Source organism: Peromyscus californicus, unplaced genomic scaffold (genome assembly GCF_007827085.1).
Source record: "Peromyscus californicus insignis strain IS unplaced genomic scaffold, ASM782708v3 Scaffold_14__1_contigs__length_90479793_seg_2, whole genome shotgun sequence".
NCBI lineage: Eukaryota > Metazoa > Chordata > Mammalia > Rodentia > Cricetidae > Peromyscus > Peromyscus californicus.
In genome coordinates, this window is record NW_026294436.1 from 23,727,774 (window position 1) to 23,746,481 (window position 18,708).

General features: G+C 45.0%; 1 protein-coding gene across 1 annotated transcript in view; it reads right to left on the minus strand.

Annotated features, from left to right (window-relative positions):
- Positions 1-18,378, minus strand: part of Nr5a2 (nuclear receptor subfamily 5 group A member 2) — a 120,903-nt gene extending 102,525 nt beyond the window's left edge. Inside the window, exons 1-4 of the mRNA XM_052736569.1 lie at positions 18,282-18,378; positions 14,448-14,566; positions 12,838-12,979; positions 9,979-10,625 (exon numbers count right to left, since the gene is read on the minus strand). Of these exons, the coding sequence (XP_052592529.1) occupies positions 9,979-10,625; positions 12,838-12,979; positions 14,448-14,566; positions 18,282-18,363 (990 nt within the window). The 5' untranslated portion in view covers positions 18,364-18,378. The remainder of the gene's footprint in view (positions 1-9,978; positions 10,626-12,837; positions 12,980-14,447; positions 14,567-18,281) is intronic.
- Between the last annotated feature and the right edge of the window lie 330 nt (positions 18,379-18,708).

Below are 18,708 nucleotides of genomic sequence, written 5' to 3' on the forward strand. Positions count from 1 at the left end.
CCTATGGGACTGGAGTTATAGACAGTTGTGAGCCGCCATTTTCAGAAAATGGAAGATTTCCCATGCTCATGGATAGGCAGGATTAACATAGTAGAAATGGCAATCTTACCAGAAGCAGTCTACAGATTCAATGCAATCCCCATCAAAATCCCAACACAATTCTTCACAGACTTGGAAAGAAAAGTACTCAACTTCATATGGAAAAACAAAAGACCCAGAATAGTCACAAGAATCCTGTATAATAAAGCAACCTCTGGAGGCATCACTATCCCTGACATCAAGCTCCACTATGGAGCTATAATAATAAAAACAGCTTGGTACTGGCATAAAAAGACATACAGACCAATGGAATCAAATTGAAGACCCTGACATTAATCCATGCACATATGAACACCTGATTTTTGACAAAGAAGCCAAAATTATACAAATGGAGAAAAGAAAGTATCTTCAACAAATGGTGCTGGCATAACTGGATGTCAATATGTAAAAGATTACAAATAGATCCATATGTCACCATGCACAAAACTCAAATTCAAGTGGATCAAAGACCTCAACATAAATCCAGTTACACTAAACTTAATATAAGAGAAAGTAGGAAGTACTCTTGAACGCATTGGCACCGGAGACCACTTCCTAAATATAATACCAGTAGCACAGACACTGAGAGCAACAATTAATAAATGGGACCTCTTGAATGAGAAGCTTTTGTAGGGCAAAAGACAGTCAATAAGACCAAAAGACAACCTACAGAATGGGAAAAGACCTTCACTAACCCCACATCTGACAGAGGATTGATCTCCACAGTATATAAAGAACTCAAGAAACTAGACATCAAAATACTGAACAATCCAATTAAAAAATGGGCTAAAGAGCTAAACAGAGAATTCACAAAACAAGAATCACAAATGGCTGAAAGACATTTAAAGAAATGATCAACATCCTTAATCAAAAGGACTCTGAGATACCACCTTACACCTGTCAAAATGGCTATGATCAAAAACACTAATAACAGTCAATGTTGGAGAGGATGCAGAGCAAAGGGAACACTCCTCCACTGTTGGTGGGAACGCAAACTTGTACAACCACTGTGGAAGTCAGTATGGCAGTTTCTCAGAAAATTGGGAATCAATCTACCTCAGGACCCAGCCATACTACTCTTGAGCATATACCCAAAGAATGCTCAATCATACTACAAAGATACATACTCAACTATGTTCATAGCAGCACTATTTGTAATAACCAGAACCTGGAAACAACCTAGATGCCCGTCAACAGAAGAATGGATAAAGAAAATGTGGTACATATACACAATGGAGTACTACTCAGCAGAGAAAAACAATGACAGCATGAAATTTGCAGGCAAATGGATGGAACTAGAAAATATCATCCTGAGTGAGGTAACCCAAACCCAGAAGGACAAACATGGTATGTACTCTCTCATAAGTGGATTCTAGATATAAAGCAAAGAACAATCAGACTGCAACCCACAGAACCAGGGAGGCTATATAGCATGGGGGACCCTAGGATGACTGTGGCTTATAATAAGTTTTTGTTTTACTCAATTACTGGGCAAGCCTCAATGAAACATTTCACAATTAGGATAAGAATTTATCCTGTATCAAGCTGATAATAGAAAAATAAATTAAAAAGGTGAAAAAAAATAAGAGTAACCCCCCCCAAAGTGCATTGGTGTTTTACTTGCATGTAGCTCTGTGTGAGGGTGTCGGATCCTATGGCACTGGAGTTATAGACAGTTGTGAGCCACCATGTGGGTGCTGGGAATTGAACCTGGGTCCTCTGAAAGAGCAGCCAGTGCTCTTAACTGCTGAGCCATTCCTCCAGCCCCAGGGACTTTTTTCTTAAGTGAGAAATGCTGTTTTCCAGGGAGGCTGTGTTGCCATGGTTATGGCTAGTTTGCTGTGCTGTGCAGACACCAAGTTCAACCAGCCAGGGAGGTTAAATGAAGCTTTGCAGCTTACAAATGTACACCTACTAACCAATTTCATCTTTCTGTTTTGGTGGGTGGGTGGGGGTGTTTTGTTTTGTTTTGTTTGAGACAGGGTTTCTCTGTGTAGCCCTGGTTGTCCTAGAATTCACACTGTAGACCAGGCTGGCCTTGAACTCACAGATACACCTGCACCACCACATATTGGCCTTAACTCTTTATTTTTAAAGTCTTAAAGAACCATGAAGGGAAAAAGATGAGAGTGGGGTGGAGAGGGGAGTTAGAGGAATTCTTTGCGGTGATAGAACTGTTCACGTGCCTACACCCCAAGAATGATAAATCCTAGGGAAGGAGTGGGAAGTTATATTTTAATGGAAACAAGTTACTAGTGTATGGAAGCTTCAAGGTGCCTTTTGTTTTTGTGAGACAAGGTTTAGCTATGTAAGCAAGCTGGCCTAGAACTCACTGTCCTCCTGCCTCTGTCTCCTTAGTGCTGGGGTGACACATGTGAACCCTGACAGCCTGCGAAGCTTTCTTGGCATCCCTGAAAAAGACAGGTGTAGGGCTGGTGAGACGGCTCAACATATTTCATCAAAACAGACTACCCGTGTAGTCTGGGGACCCACATGCTGGAAGAGGAACCGCCTCGAAGTTGTTGACATCCACATGTGTGTGCCCCACACACATACACATGCACACACAAACAAAATAACTTTAAAATTGCAAAACCACATACATCCGTCAAGAATATTCCTCCCAGCTGGGCGGTGGTGGTGCACACCTTTAATCCCAGCACTTGGGAGGTAGAGCCTGGCGGATCTCTGTGAGTTCTAGGATAGGCTCCACAGAGAAACCCTGTCTCGCCTCCCCACTGTTAAGATGGGGCATGCTCAGCTGCCCACCAATGAACTAACCGAAGCAGACTACCCATGGCCAAGAAGCAAATGCAGATAACAGGGTCCTCATATCACAAGACTTACTTGTGGCTGACTATATTTAACCCCCCGCTCCCCATCATCAGCAAGAGCACAGGATTGTTTCAGATCAGCCTGGAAGCTGAATACCAAAAGGGACCCCAAAAGCAGGGTGCCAGACTGACTGGCTTACCCACTCACCAGATTTACAAAGACAGAGGAAAACATCACTGTCCACCTCTAGCGGAGGAAATCAGTCTCCCCACTGCCTTGTAAATCTACGTATGATCTAGTTATCTTACTGTGGCTTGTTGTTGCTGTTGTTGTTGTTTATGAGCAACTAGCAGGAGAGGGTTTAACTTAATTTTGCTTTGAGAAATCTGGTAGGAGAAGAAGATTAAAAGTTCCTTTCTTTACTACCGTATTAATCTCTTTCTCAGATGAACTGCGTTGTACCCAGAGAAGTGAAGCAAAGGCAGGCGAAGAGTGTCCAGGTTCTGGAAACTGCGTGAGGGAGCGGGCACTGGACCAGACACTCCTGAGCCCAGTTACCAACTGCCAGGCAAAGGCAGGAGTCCACGGGAGGGGGAATGTGGGAAGATGCTCATATTCATCCGTGTGTGTGTGTGTATGTGTGTGTGTGTGTGTGTGTGTGTGTGTGAGAGAGAGAGAGAGAGAGAGAGAGAGAGAGAGAGAGAGAGAGAGAAAACTAACTTTAATAATTAGGGCTGGGCGGTGGTAGCGCACACCTTTAATCCCAGCACTTGGGAGGCAGAGGCAGGAGGATCTCTGAGTTCGAGGCCAGCCTGGGCTACAGAGGGAGATCCAGGAAAGACGCAAAGCTACACAGAGAAACCCTTTCTCGAAAAACAAACAAACAAAAGAATTAGGGACAGAGAGATGACTCCATGATTGAGAGCGCTCCCTACTCTTTGCAGAGGACCCAAGTTCCATTCCCAGAATCCACCTCAGGTGGTTCATAACCATCTATTACTCCACCTCTAGAGACCCATTCTGACCTGAGTGCCACCGTACACAAATGCTCACATCCTCACATATACACACACGTTCACTAGAAATAAAATGAATCTTTAAAAAATTTTAAATTGGGGCAGATCTAGTACAAGTAAGTGTATTGGTTAGTAAAGATGAACTGTGGTCTAGTATGGTGGCATAGAGCCTTAACCTCAGCATTTGGGAGGCAGAGGCAGGTGAATCTTTGAGGCTGAGGCCAGCCTGGTCTACAGAGAATTCCAGGCCAGCCAGGGTTACATAGTGAAACACCCATCTCAAAAAAAAAAAAAAAAAAAAAAAGCAAAATGAATGTTAAAAATAAATGTGCCTCTGCTTAGATATTCTGTAATGGATCAGAGAAAGAGAAATCTTGCCCCCGCCTTGGCTGTTTTGATTTAGAGAAAAACCACACTTAAGAGCTGGCTTCGACATGACTGAATTCCTCTGACACAAACTCCCCAAGTCTCTGAGACCTATTTTCCACAGAAATGCTAGTTACGAGTTTCAGTCAGGATTAATTTAGACTTTTTTTTATTCCTACATGTATCAGAATCATTCATGGAGGGGAAGTTCTTCTATATCCATTCCCAGAATCCTCTGAGGACATCTGGTCTCATTAAAAGATCAAATAGATACTCCAGATTCGTTAGTTGTTTAACAAAGTGGGAATTATTTTCTCACTGTACTCACATTTGTGAGATAGATATTCAAGTCACAGGCGATGTACAACAGAGGGAAACGGAGCCTCTTTCTCCTTCCCTCACGAGGACACCTCTTTTCGGCAGGATGGGGAGGTTAAGTTCATCCTGAGCATAGGCCGGTTTGAAACAAGTTCAGAGGGGTATGTCTCCTGTCTGTGGCTGACATGTGACCTGGATTTCCATCAGGCTTTCTCTTTCTGCCCATCTTCTCTGGCAGAAGGAACACACGCCGCACATGCCTCGTCCCAAGCTGAGAGTACAGAGCAGAACTGGGACCAGCCTTCTGGCCTGCGCAGTTGTGTCCGCGGGGCCTGAGTGAGTGCTTGATGAGCAAGGGCCCAGAAGCACTAGCTGGTGGATCTACATGAAATGGCTCCCCAGTGGCTGAAAAGAATTATTGAGGCTTTCTAAAGTGACTCATTCCCTCTCCGGGGTCGTCTGGGCCCAGGGAAAACCTGTCTTGCTGATTATTAGTGATGTAATGGTGGTGGTGATGGACTTCTGATAACCCAGAGATCCATCCGCTTTAGCTTTCCGGGCAAAGGTCTGTGGTCTGGGAGTGAGAGGTCACTGAGCTTGTGTGCATATGTCTGACATGTCTGTCTGCTTGTCTGTCTGCTTGTCTGTCTCTCTGTCTCTGTCTCTTCCTGTGTGTCTGTCTGTCTCTCTCTGTGCATGCTCGTGTGTGTGTGTGTGTGTGTGTGTGTGTGTGTGTGTGTGTGTGTGTACTATGGAAGGACACACAGAAAGTCTACTTCTCTGACCCTGAGTCTTGGTTCTGCCTTCACTAGGGGTAAACACGCTCTGGAAAGATAGTCCAGCTGATAAAGCATTTGCTTCTGATTCCCCAGAACCCATGTATAAGCTGAGTGGATGGGAGGAGACAGCCAGACTGCCATCCCTGTGCAGAGGGAAGAAACAGAAAATCTAGCCAGCCAGACTCACTGCTTTTGCACTGGATTCCAGAAGTTGGAGAGCGGAGAATAATGGAAGACCCTGGAATACAAACACTGGCCACCACACATGCAAACACATGTGGACATGCACACATGCGAACACCAATACCCACATGCACAGCCATGCACACACATTAACAGAGACAGACAGTGAGTACCAGCCACCTGATTCTCACCAGCGTTGGCTCTGAAAACCTAGGCTAAATCTCTAGGCAGTGGGGACTATGGAATGCACACGTGCTTTTTCAAAAGTGATGAGTGGCTGACTATTAATTTTTCCACTCAGATGCCATGGCTCAGGATGGAGACCAAAGTTGTTCTTTGTATGAGAATGAAAAACCCAACCAGCTGAGGTATTCGTGTGTCCCCTCGATCCTTCCCCTTCCCAGTTGTGCTTTCTGGGACTCACTCTTATCATCTCTCTGTGTGTTGATTTCCACACCGATGCTCTGAAAACTAATTCCCTTCTCACATGTACCTCACAGATATGAAGCAAAATCAAAACTACCCACTGGCCCTTCTGTTCCCCTGAACAACTGTCTTCTCTCCTTCTGATATGGTAGGAAGTGTAACTTGTCCTGTGCATATGATCAAGGGGTCGTTTACAAAATTGCCTTATTATCCTATTATTTTCCAGGAGCTTTCTGTCCTGGAGTGGTAGGGGTGTAAGCAATCTGTCCCCTAAGTGTCTCACTTGATGGGCAATTTGCTGTGACATTAACAAGAAAACAACAAATGTTTAAAGGTGACCATTCATCTTCCCAAATGAGACTTAAAAGTCACAACTTCAACAAAAAGAGAGAAGAATTAGACTACAGGCTTTAGGCTCGCCTTCTAGCCCACGCCAGGAAGAAGCCATTTTGAGATGGTGGTGACAGGTAGGTGACAGCCAGTGGACAGACCACAAAACCTTCCCTGGAGCAATACTTCTCGAACTGCGGGTCAGGAGTGATTAGTGGGTCATAAAATCAATTTAGTGGGTCATGACCAGAATAAAAAGCAAAACGAAACGTGAAATAATGAGACTGAAGTAGAGTAGAAAGTCCTAGAGTGAGTGTGGGAAATGTAGGTCACAGAATATCACATGAAACCTCGCTTTAGGGATGAGTGCATGTATGGGGTGTGTGTGTGTGTGTGTGTGTGTGTGTGTGTGTGTGTGTGTGTGTGTGTGTGATGTGTTTGGTATACCATGTCCCAGTGTATAATGTATTTCCGTGTGTGTGTGTGTGTGTGTGTGTGTGTATGTGTGTGTGTGTGTGTGTGTGTGTGTGTGTGTATGTGTGTGTGTGTGTGTGTGTGTGTGTGTGTGTGTGTGTGTGTGTGTATGTGTGGGTGATGTGTTTGGTATACCATGTCCCAATGTATAATGTATTTCTCTGTGTGTGTGTGTGTGTGTGTGTGTGTGTGATGTGTTTGGTATACCATGTCCCAATGTATTTCCTACTGTGGGTCATTCTTTAAAACTTTTGAAACTACATCCCTTGGAAGTGTCTCAGTGCCGGTTTCTATGGACTTGCTCTGGTTTTTTGACAAAGTAAATTTATGTTTAAGCAGAAAGGAAATTCTCCTCTCACAGCTCTGCTTAAGCCATCCTGATGTTACTGAGGTTCTACTTTCTGTTCCCTGAGAAACACTTAAGCTGACTGGGTCCAGGTTTTCTGTCCCCTGGGGGGGCCCCTCCACCCCTTCATAGGTACCCCGGTGTCTGTACATTTTTACTTTCCCTTTTCAATTTTTCCTAGGATGATGGCCTGCCAGGTACATTAAACAACAGCATAAAGATGTCGACACCCCGTCCCAAACCAAGACATTGCCATTTCAGGCACAGTTAAGCCCGTGCCATTGGAAAGACTCACACTCCAGAATTTAGCTGCAAGGTTAAGATTTGAAAAATGACTACTTTCCCAGCATTCTTGAAGTCTAACTTGTGGCGAAACCCCATTCACTTACTAACATTTTCTTTTGCCGATACACACAATCATTATTTCGTTGTTGATTTTTAAAACATACATCTCTTTGGCTGTCTTCCTAAAAGAATTTGTTGTTCTTTTTGTTGTGTGTTGAGGCAGGGTCTCATTCTGTAACCGGGCTGGCCTAGAATGCACTGCAAGCCTCCTGTCTTAACCTTCTGAGTGTTAGGATAACAAGCAAAGATTTATTTATTTATTTATTTATTTATTTATTATACATATAGTGTTCTGCCTGCATATTTGCCTGCCCTGAAGGCCAGAGGAGGGCACCAGATCTCATTACAGATGGTTGTGAGCCACCATGTGGTTGCTGGGAATTGAACTCCGGACCTCTGGAAGAGCAGCCAGTGCCCTTAACCCCTGAGCCAGCTCTCTAGCTCCTGTTTTGGTTTTCTTCTAAGGAATTACATATAAGAATTATATGCAAAATTATTAGAAACTTTAGGAAGGATTATCTTTTTCTCATTCAACTTTATAGTCCTCTCTCATACAACTAACTTACTATGTGGTTATTTTAGGTGTTGCTCTGACTATTCATTACAATACAATTGTACCATCCTGTAACACTTGCTTGACACTGCTTCCCAGTGACATATTGAGAATGTAAGACTGAGCCAGGTGGTGGTGGTGCACGCCTTTAATCCCAGCACTCGGGAGGCAGTGGCAGGCGGATCTCTGTGAGTTCGAGGCCAGCCTGGGCTACAGAGCAAGTTCTAGGAAAGGCGCAAAGCTACACAGAGAAACCCTGTCTCAAAAAGCCAAAAAAAAAAAAAAAGAATGTAAGACTGAACATAAGATTGTTATTATAAAGACTGGGCCTTCCATCAAACAGCTATAACAATGTACAGAACAGACCCCGTACTGTGCCTTCAGTGTGTCAGACCTGCAGGGCTCAGCGCCTTTCACATACATTTCTTCCCTACAGAACCACCTCAACACAAACACCATCGTTTCTCCAGCCCTCTCCCATTGCGCATGCAGGTGAGAGCAGCAAGGCCTGGAAACGCCGCCGATCACTGCCTGCGACAGACACAGCTCTAAACCCAGAAGACGTCATTCAGCCCAAGTCCACCGAACCGCTCCCTGGATGATGTACATCACTTCACCTTCCAGTTGCAGCCAAAACCACTTTGATTTTTAAGTAGCTCATCTGTCCTCCTAGGGACACGGCTATGAATATAAAAGCACCCAGGAAAGTAGGCTGTTTGGGTTTTGCTTTTTAAATAAAGGATGCTCTATCATAAAGTGGTTCCCTACACTACTTACTCTGAAAGCACCTGGTCTTATCACGCTAGCTGGATGCTTTCTGTTTGCTCTCTGCAGCCTGGTCACTTCACCTTCAGCCACCCTTTCTGTGCAGCAATGAAGGGCAGGATGCAGCGTCACTGCACGCTGGTGGCATTTTATTAACCTCTTTATAGATCTAGTCAGGTAATTTTCTTCCCACACACATACCTGCTGGTGCTTTAAGAAAATGTCTATGAAAAACAGTATTTTCCCTGAGCACGTGACTTCTTTATTCCCCATCCCTCGTCAGGGAAAGCACATTTGAATGATAAGCCTTGCCTAAAAGTCTGCTTCACGCTAGGTTATCAGATGCTTAGTCAGCTCTCCCACCATGACAGCAAAGGCACAATGTTGATTTTATAATGAAACGGCCTTAGAAATCAAAGTTAGGATTTGCTTCAATCGGGAGTGGAACAATCAGTTAGAAAATGTGGCTTGGTCAGCACTCAGATTCCGAGCTCCTAAATAACTTGCCTGCATTAATTCAGTTTTAAGTTCCAGGAAATAAGATAATTATGTAGTTAAACATAGATCCTTATGCAAACAAGTGCTGTGTTTACAACTTACCAATCCATTTACTAAAACCACAGACATATGAGAGGAACCCAATAGACAGGCGCTCGCCATTGGCTGACTGCCTATGCAATAGCCGGCAGCATCCCACTGGCATCTGCTCTGAAAACAATGGTTTTACTACCCTACTGTCAGGGCAAACAAACAGTAAAAGCCTACTAACACTACTAACCAGTGGCATCACTTGCACTTTGCAGGACCTGAACTGTTAAATATTGGCATTTTTTTCCCCTTTGAAAAGAAACCTTCAAGATGATATCATTATTATATTATTTGTGACTTGGTCACTTTAAAAAAAAACAACGTAGTAGCTGTTTGATGTTGCATTTTTGGGGAAACAAACCATCTGAGTTAAAAGCGATGGATACTTTCTGCTCTACGGAAACAAAACAGTACTTAAGGTCATGTTAGACACCATCTCCCAGTTAGGAACTACACAGAGCGAAAGCCCTATTGAGTCAAGCTATAACCACCCTGCAGTAATGGTCACAAACCTCTCTCTTCTTTAAGTCATATAAACAAAAGGAAAACCTATTCTAAAGCACCAAGAACATAAGCAACAGTCAAGAACCTAGTCAGATCTCTGTTGAGAGGAGGCTAGGTCACGATATGGCATACCTTCAGGTCTCTGAAGAAGACGCTACTCCTGGCCCACTCAACAATGGAGAAGAGGGTCTGGTCCGCCATTTTGCACATGAGCCCAAATGTGTTCAGCTTGTCATGTTTGCCTCGGCTCGCCTGCTCTTGCTGTAAGTAAGCTGAGATTTTCACTTGAATTTGAGTCTCATCTGGCTCACACTTCAAAAGTTCCAGTATCAGGTGTGGGATGCTGGCTGGGGAGCTTATCTGGTAACCATCCATGTAGGAGTAGCCCATCATTGACTCAGGCGAGCTGGTGTAGGGATCTGGGTACTCAGACTTGATGGCCCGGCTAGGAAAGTGACCATATGGTTGGTAACCTTGCAGGCTGCCATGAGGTGGCATTGTCATGCTAATGGGGGAGGTGACAAAGGGACTCCGGTCATAGTCTGTGGGAGGCAAGGCAGCATGGTTCAGAGGTAGGCCTTTGGAGGCAGAATGGATGTTCTGAATGGCAGAGGAGATGGTCAGGTCGGAGGGCATCACTTGCATCACCTGAGTCATGGCTTCCAGTTTAAGTCCATTGGCTCGAATGAGGGCTTTCTTCTGCTGCTTTAGGGCCCTGTCTCTCTTGTACATCGGCCCAAACTTATTTCTGCCTCCTCGCATGCGGTCCGCTCTTACGGCTGTTGAAAGAGGAGAAAGGAAGGATATACAAGAGGGGAGTTCGTTAGTAGCATTCTGCAAGATCTCTAGGCATTCCATACTATTGATAGTCACAGGAGGAAGTGAAGTGTGTCTTCATTGTGAGAGCCCACAGATATTCCATGCAAAAGAAATGTCTTCCTTATGAACTCTTTCCTTCAAGTGGGTTTTGTTATCAAAAACATATTTGGAGTACCCAAGAAAGTATTAGCCCTTCGTAGACTAAAAAGTTTCACAACAGATATTTCATATTCGTGGGGGGGAAGGGTTCCTGTCTGGGTGGGTCAGTTTCTAGGACTCCAGCTATGTCACGATTTCTCAGGGAAATCAAAATTGTATACCTGCTGCGTATGTGCGTGTGTGTGTGTGTGTGTGTGTGTGTGTGTGTGTGTGTGTGTGTGTGTCTGTCTGTCTGTCTGTCTGTCTGTCTGCAATTTTTCTTTTCTTCCTTCCTCATTTCTGGAGTAAGTACTTTTTCTCCCAACATCTTCCTCATTCCATATGAGTTTTGGATACTTTTGTTACCAAGATTATTTAGGCACTGGCTCTTCTTGGAAAACCCCATTCCCCGGGACTTGAGTGCACACGAGAAAACCACCAGCCATGCTTTGAATTGAAGTGGGATTGGATATAATTAAAACAAAGTCCAAAGACTCTGCTATGCCATAGCGGTGTGGAGCTGGAGCCATGCCTCATCCATTAGTTAGCAGAGCTCTCCAAGTCCACCAACAGTGGTAATTAGACAGAACCCAGCAACCTCTGACAGCTTGGGACATGTTGAGATTGCTGGAGGTCAAGTTGTTGAGCTTTTTAATCTTAGGATTAGTATTCACATTAAAAATTTATTGTGAATTCTAAGTATCCATAATTCTATACTGGATCATAACAGTTTTCCACTTAGATAAACTTATCAAATATTCTACTGTTCTATTGACTCAAGTATAAGTATGGTGATGGGCACCTCATACACAATTAGCATAGTGAAATACTGAGGTTAAAAACACACAATCTCTTTTCTTTCATTAAGAATCAAGTGACATTGTGTGGAGTCACATCACTTAAGTTTCAGCATTTCATCGTCTGCTCTTGCCTTGTCGTTAGCATCTGCCACTATTTGGCAACTAAAGGGACCAATGATAGATCTAATAAGCATCAATTATTTCCTTTTCTCAATCTCCTCCTAAAAGTAGTCCCTATGCTAACCAAGGTGACTGCTTCTAGTTGAACAAATTTGTTAGCAATTCGGCAGATTTACCCCCAAACACAACTCATTAAATTTTTTTCGGCACATCTACCCACGAATGAGTTCTATATAACAAACAGAAAACCTCCAAATGGAAGCAGCTTGTGTCTCCTTGACCAAATGGAGTACATTCTAGCACAGTGCTGGGTCCCCCGCCATGGTGCGTTACTTGGAGTCTGTTTAATCTGTGGAAGGCCAGCAGGTCAAAGGCTGGAAAATAGCAGCGCGCCATAACAGTCATGAAGTACAAATTATTTACAGCAGTCACATATTAACTTCACCGGCTGCCAAGCGGAATGCCGCAGCGCTCTTTCAACAGTTTGGTGGGACTTTTTAAGGACCATTCTCCCAGGCTCATCAACCCAGTGCTACTGATTTGAGTCCATTGCTTTGCATGTGCTTTTCTTTCTGGTTGTTGAATTTTATAGATTCAGTCATTACCTTTTTCTTTAAAAAAAAAAAAAAAGATGTCTACTTTGATGTTTTTAAAAATTGAAAGTCTGTGTAAGAAATTCCTTTTCACAATGAAAAACTAACTTTTCTCAAGAACCGTGAAACGAATAACAACAACTATGGCAAGCACACCAATTTTCTTAAAAAAAAAAAATTACTAGCGTGTCTTGATTTAAAAAATTAAGGGTTATTTTATTTTTCACATTCTTTACAGATTAATTGTATTTGTTCTCAATAGAGTCACTACAGTCTTGCTGACCTTTTCCATATCAAATGTATCATATTCCAAACTAAAAAGGAGAGCAGGACAATTTTCATATCCCCTTATTTCCCCCAGTAGATGGTACCGTGTTTAAATGACAGGTTATTCTGCAGACAAAACATGAAAGTATTGTCCATCATCGTCAACAGTGTTAAAAGGCTAGAAAAAGACCGTCCCCATGCTACACGCCGTGTTTTAAAGTCCACGTCCCAGGAGACTTCATTGGCAGCCTTACCTTCTAGCTTCATTCCAACACTTAGACATTTTTGGAACCGACAGTAAGGACAGCGTTTTCTCTGTGTTTTGTCAATTTGGCAGTTCTGGTTTTCTATACACGTGTACCTTTTATTGTTTTGGACTGTTCGCTTAAAAAAACCCTACAAGACAGAGAAAACAGTGAGGCGTGTTACGGTCTAACCTGTTTCTTCTATTGTTTCACTCTGAGGAAATCACACAGTAAATGCTTTCATCGTGCCACTGAACCCTTCCTTATGTGGTCCTGTGGTTTATTCACATTTCAGTAAGACCAGCCCTCCTCAGCACTGCCAGGCCTCAGGGAAGAGTTTTCTGCCCTTGGAGTTATATTCCTGAAGAATTACATCAATTTCATACCATTTTGTTCCGAGAGTCAGAAAAAAAAATACACTCTATATTGACCAATGATTTTTTTTTTTTAAATCTGGTTTCCTATTAACATTAATGTTCCAAACAGAGGTAAGCCATAGAGCCCTACATTGTTTTTGGGTAGTCTCATGCAATTTCAGTCACAACCCATTGTAAAATGCCTGTGTTAGAAGTGAATAGCAAAATACCTCAGATCTTTTACAAATGTCAACACTCGACAGTTAAAAGGAAAAGAACTTCAAGAGCAAAATGGGGAAATGCTCCTAATGCCACTGGAACCCATTCAAGGGTGGGAACTGTGTTTTAAAAATTCAGCTAACAGGAAAGATACACGCGCACACGCAGGGGCACGTGCACAACCCACAAAGCTTATACCTGCCTTCCACTCAAGGGGCCTGGTGGGAAATCAAGTGTGTGGCTTTCATAGTCACCTCTGCTAAGATGGCACCCTTATCTGAGGGACTGCAAACAGAAACAATCTTATTTTGCTGTGGAAAATGGAGGCGGGTTTCCTGGCAATGGTTTAAATAAATGCACCGAGTTTTCTACTTAAAAAAAAAAAAAAAAAAAAACTGACACAAACCCTTAAGGTCTTGACAAGATTAGTAATAAAGGATATTGACCATACTCAAAATCCCTTCATTTAAATAAGTCACATGATACACTTAAGAAAATTGTTCAATTGGAAACTACAATCTGGTTTCTTGGTACCTTGATATAAATTCCAAAAGAAAAAAAATGTTTAAATTGTTTTTGAAATCTATCAGGATAAAATCATGCAGCTGGGGATTCAGATCTTCATGTACTCTGGATTAAAGAAAATGTTCCAACATGCAACCCAGATGACCCTCAAGTTAAAATATGCTTGGGATATACTTTGTCATGTTTCCTTTCCAGAATGATGCTTTAACTATATATAAGTCAAGCAAAATCAATATTTAGGACTGTTAGAAATGAAGCGCTCCTACAGATACATCACTGCACCAACAATAAACTCTTTTCAAGCCGTGAGACTGGCTGAGTTTTCTAAAGAGCATAGGTATCTTTGCCTTTTGAACTACATCAGACATATTTTAAGTACTAGTCTTCCTATGACACTTCCCCTCTCATTTTTTAGTGGAAAAAAAGAAAGCAGCTTAAGTTTAGCTTTGAAGGGTAATTCAATGGTTTGTTTTTTTGGTCTGAACATTCTATCTTTTAGGTAGCACTGAAAGAGCAAACCTTGCAGCTTTCACAGGTAAGGAGACCATAGTGGTACCCGGATACTTTATCGCCACACACAGGACATAGCTCTTCGAGATCTTCATCATAGGAGTAATTCACCATTTTAAATTGAGACACTGAAACAAAAAGAGAAATGTGCACACGTGCCCTATTAATTTCCAATATAGGTTTTGAAGCTGAATAAAAGGCATTTTGGTGATTGGTGGCCAAATAGCACCAGGTAAAATACAAAATAATGATTACCCAACTGGTATCGAAGAGAACTAGTTTTACGTAATGGAAGGAAACATCTTTGGGCATCAGTGAACATGTACTTCATATTTTTAAATTTAAAAATAATTCCTACTTTTTTGGTTAACATTTTAAACTGACCACTGTTCAACAAAAGCCAACAGATCAGAATAGAAACACGAACCATATAAAGTAACAACCTAAAATTTCTTTTAAACCTCTAACGTTCCAAAATATCACCTTTGCCTAACGGGAGCAAAATCAGGCTTTAAAGTGACTGGCACACTATTGAAGTGCTTCGCTGTGAGTCCAACCACACTTTGTGAGGCTAGCAATACTAATTTACACATGCTACTTGGAGAGCAATGAAGCTTCCTTCAGAAACCTGCTTCTCAGAAGCCACCCCCCAACCCCCCTTTAACAACAGCCTGTGGCTCCCAGACTGGGTTCAAGTCTGTTAGATTAATCAAAACATTCAGTTCCGTATTGACTGTAGTTCTGTTCTGGCCACTTTCATCTCCTCACGTTTGAAAATGTCCTGTGAAAATAAAAACAAGGAAGAGGAGAGGACACCCGGAAGGGGGACCGAAACAGACTGGGAAGAGACACACACAGAGGGTTGAGCAGAATTCTAGAGCTTTGTAATGGACTTCACAAGCTTCCCATAAGCATTGCAAAGTATAAACACCTCCAGAGACTGCCCGGTTGAACAGAAATCAGAGTATGGCATCCTGGCTCACTGTGGGGAGTACTATGGCTAAGGACTAACCCGCAAATGCCTTAGTCTTCACTGTGCACGTGAACGTCAGTGGCCAGCAGACCCCAAGGAACTATCAGATGAGACTGTAAACTCACTTCCGTCAAGCCCCCACCCCTACTCCCAAGTGGCTGGCAAGCAGAGCAGGGGTGGCCCGACCTCCAGGCAAGGGGGCAGGTCTGTACAACCAGCCACCGCCCCGTGCTCCCCACACCCTCTTTAAACCCTATGTACACCCGGCTCTGGGGCCCCTTGCTCAACTCTCCTCTACCCAAAGGCGCACAAACTCCAAAGAGAGTTTGCTTTAAGTTAATCAGTGGCATTGCAAGGGGCGGGGCGGGGGAGGGGTACCCACAGCCTGGCAGAGGTTTCCTCAGATTTGTTTACTAAAAAGGAAATGGAGAAATAACTCCTACCCCATAGCCAAATCACTATGCCTCTTTATCACCAGGTAATATCCTTATTCTTTTAAAATAAAGTTAATTTTTTTTCCCCCTAAGTCTTGATGGAGTATCTCTTCCCCGATACAGAGACGCAGAGACGTAGGCTGTAGCTTCCACTGGCCCGGGAGTAAGCAACAGTTTGCAAAGATCTCGGGAAGGGGCACCAACAAAGGCAGTCCCTAGACTCAAGAACTTAGAAATAAGGGATGCTGAGTGCGCCTCTCTCCAGCCATGCCATCCTGAATTCCAACTCTCGATGAGAGGCAGCGCCACTCTAGGAAACCAGGAGCTGAGGGTTTGGGAAAAGCTGTGGGTTGGGGATGTTTGTTTATGAGGCTCTGAAAACTCATGACTTCTCTTTCCAGGTACAATTCTGAGCTGGAGGGGGACCTGTGCTTTACCAGATGTATGTTCTCCTCTGTCTCCCAACAAAGTAAACTCTAACTTCACATTTAAGAGTATCGGGTTGACAACCACTTATACCCTCCGTGCCCATCTGGGAGACGCCACATGGAAAAGACTGAGGCCCTTCTGCGAAACCCAGAGTCCGAGTCCGGAGAGGTGCGTCTGGGAGAACAGGGAGTCATTTTGCTTTTGTTTTTGTTTGTTACCCACAGGAACCACCCCGAGGCACCTGAATTAAGAGTTGAACCAAATCCACCCTGGCGAAGAAATGCCCGGGAGCCTGAAAAAAGGAGAGGGAACAGTCGGGTCTTGTGAAGCTAGGTCCTCTGAGAAATCTGCTGAAGTTGGATGCCCCACGCTGCCTGAGAATCCAGTAACGGATTCTTTCTTTGGGTTCCGGCACTGTCAAAGTATGGGTGAGCTACCCTACCGGGTGAGTGAACCTACCCGCGCCGGTGTGCTCAGCTCAGGCTGCAAACCACCGCTGAAGCCGCACCAGGCTTTTCCCGCGCTGCTTTCGAACCCAGGGCCAAGCAACCTAAGACCAGATATGCTAGCCTCCCAGCACAAAGGATAGCTAATGTCTTGGCTTGGCGGCTGGAGGCACGAAGGGCCCTCTTAACTTAATAAAAAAAAAAGCTACCAAGGAATCTCTCTCCAGTCTTCCGTACACCCTGTACTTCGCTCCATTGCGCTGCTTTTCCCGCGTCTGCGACCGGCTACCCCAAATGTCTGCTTCGGGGCAGGAAGTAGCAAAAACTGGGTCCTCCTGCCGGGAGGAAACTTAGCAGGGCTGGAGGCCAGAGCGCAGGAAACAGGCCTGGGGCACTTCTCAGAAATCCCAGGTGCACCTCTTTGGGGCAGCGGGGCTCTCTTAGCAGCCGACACATAAACTTAGTCTGAGGACTTCGGCCAAAAAACTTCTACAGCCCTACCCAAGGGCTTGGAGAGACCCCAGGATCACCCAGGATAACTGGCCCACCCACATGCCTGCCACCCCTTTTCTCTGTGCCGGCAAGACAACCTTAGATTTCCCAGCCAGAGTGCGAGCGCGGGGGCTCGCAGCCTACCCGGCACTGCAGAGTGCAGTAGCCCCCGAGCACGGCTCTCAACGCCTCTCGGACCGTTTCAAGTTCGCTCAAAAGGGCGGCAGGAAGCTTTGGGGATCACAAGCCCGCTGACCCGAACATCCTGAACTCTGGTAGGGGCGAAGATGGAAGAACTTTTCCTAGCATTGTTCCTACCCTGGCCCGTAGCGAAGTATAAAGTTCTAAAGAGTTTGGAGTGAAGAAAATGCAGCAAATGAGATTTGATCTTTTTTTCTGGTATCAATCAAAAGCAGGGACACCAATGGGAGATCTATAACCACAGCTCGGGGACAGCCAGGGCAGTGAGCTAACCCTGAGCACCCCAACCCCGCATTCGGCACTATCCTGACCCGGAATGGAGTTGAGGTGCTTTTTAAGTTATGCTCGCGGTTTTGGAGTTGCCCAAATCCTAGCCGACTGCTGGGTCGGGCTAGGCTTTTGGGGTCCTCATATGATTCTAACACCAACTGCCTTCCTGTGATCTTCTCCTGTATATACTTGGCTTTCCTAGTAGTCTTTTCCCTCTACACGGGAGCACTAAATTGCGCGACAGTTCCAACAACCTAGAGCCGCGATGACCATTCCTTCGGAAGATTATTCCATGGTACCCTTAGCCTTAAGCTGCCCCAGCTCCAGTGGGCTCTGAGCTCGAAGTCTCTCTACTTAATTAGAAGTGGCCAATTAGACATTGATGAGAAAGCACCGTCCGCCTAGTTCAAGTGCCATTAACTTTTATGCTCGCTCCTAAGGAGGCCGAGGCCCGCGCACCGCCTGGCAGCTTGTAGCAGGCTGAGAATTGCCAGCCAGCCAGGCTGCTCTGGTGTCCATGCCGCAGAGGCTGAAGCCCGCAGGGTTAGCCCGAGGCTGGAAAAGCCAGGAGCTGGAGCGCCGCACCGCAATCCCTTACCTTGCATGTTTTCCGGCATCTGCCCCTGTTCCCCATGCGATCGGGCCAGTCCTGGGGCTTCCGTCTCCACTTTGGGCAGCATGACAAGGCGGCTGCGGGCGGGAATGGGGAGTCGGTGTCGGTCCGGAAGCCCAGCACCTGGACACGGGCAGCACAGATTCAACGCCGGCGGAAAAAGAGAAGGGGTGACCAGCGTGCCCGCTCACCCACCCACTCGCCGGAGCTGCGGGGCAGGACTCCGGAGCCCTGTCCGGTCTTGCAGCTTCAGAGCTGTCCCTGAGCCGCGCGCGGGAGATCCCCGCTACCAAGCCACACTAAGAAGACCGCGTCCTGCCGCTGGGGTTCCGCTCCGCAGGGGCGGAGGCAGCGACCGCCGGGGCGCCGCTGCCCGGGACAGCGATCTGTGCGCGCCGCGCTCCGGAGGGCG